The sequence below is a fragment of the Habropoda laboriosa genome, unplaced genomic scaffold (assembly GCF_001263275.1).
Source record: "Habropoda laboriosa isolate 0110345459 unplaced genomic scaffold, ASM126327v1 scaffold334, whole genome shotgun sequence".
Taxonomy (NCBI): domain Eukaryota; kingdom Metazoa; phylum Arthropoda; class Insecta; order Hymenoptera; family Apidae; genus Habropoda; species Habropoda laboriosa.
Genome location: NW_017100493.1, coordinates 512,524 through 513,767, shown reverse-complemented (window position 1 = coordinate 513,767; position 1,244 = coordinate 512,524). Strand labels below are relative to the sequence as shown.

The window sequence follows — 1,244 nt, the reverse complement described above, 5'->3', positions numbered from 1 at the left end:
TTCTTTTTTAGGATTGTTTAACCGATATGTTAACCGAATTCTTTTACTTTATTCATTTTTCAATTTTTACTTTATTACTTTATTCTTATATACTTTTTTACTTTACTCAATTTTTCTTTCAACTACCTTATATGATATAAGTTATACGCATTACAATTTGAACTTAAAGGACAAGTAAAAACAATATCAACGATTTTATGTAGCAGAAAGAAGAGCAGAATTTATATCGTATAACAGGCAATTTTCTAAACAGTGTTTTCGTATATTGCATACGTGCTATACGAGTAAAAATTACCATATCGAAAAATTATCTATAAAAGCAGTGAATTCGTAGTGTAATATCTGTATAAGTACAAACATTTCCAAAGTCTTGTTTACTATATTTTGCTTATGTTACTACATATGTAAAGATAATGCTTAAGATCTCTAAAGACCCAGGAACTACATTTTTAACTGTTACGATTCGAATAGAATTTGTTTGTTTGTAAGAAAAAAAGGATACTTCATACCTGACACAAATATTGTTTACATTGTTTGGGATGAGATTTACGAATATGCTTGAGGAGTCCGTACGTGTCTCTTTCTTTATCGCTTAATCGTTTGTCGCACACAGGACACCACGTAGCAATATACGGCTATAACGAGAATGAAATATAATGTAATGTATAACGTTATCGAATTCTAACCTTTATGAGTTAGAAAGAATTTCGATTTTCGGTTCATTGCTGCTGATATATTGGACGAAATTCTCTTGCAGGGAGATCAAGCAACCTGTGTTTCGCATATCATTTTCTCCTGCTCGTGATTCTTTATTTTGTTATAAATTTGTCGAACATTATCAGGAACGAGATATTTGAAATAAACTTCTTCGAATAAAATGACGTTGAAATGTTGAAATTACAGGCGTGTAAACAAGAAAGCTCGTCTGAATTTAGCTAATATCGTCGATGGTATCGGGTAAAACATTTCAAACATATTACTCCCATAATTTTCACATTCTTCAATATCGAGAAGGAAATGAATTAAATATGAATACGAAAAAACCTTGTTCGAATTAATATTAATTATCACTTCAAAATGTTCAAACTTTTATTTTAATTACAAATTAATTTTTTCAACCTTATATCGTATGGGAAAAAGTTGTTATTATTTCAATAACATAGAAAAATTAAACGAATAATTTTACATACTATTAGGTTGTCCGGAAATAAATTGCGGTTTCTGTACACGAGTTTTAAAGACGT

General features: G+C 29.2%; 1 protein-coding gene across 1 annotated transcript in view; it reads right to left on the bottom strand.

Moving 5' to 3' along the window:
• Positions 1–789, bottom strand: part of LOC108576093 — a 2,566-nt gene extending 1,777 nt beyond the window's left edge. Inside the window, exons 1-2 of the mRNA XM_017939013.1 lie at positions 772–789; positions 510–635 (exon numbers count right to left, since the gene is read on the bottom strand). Of these exons, the coding sequence (XP_017794502.1) occupies positions 510–635; positions 772–789 (144 nt within the window). The remainder of the gene's footprint in view (positions 1–509; positions 636–771) is intronic.
• Between the last annotated feature and the right edge of the window lie 455 nt (positions 790–1,244).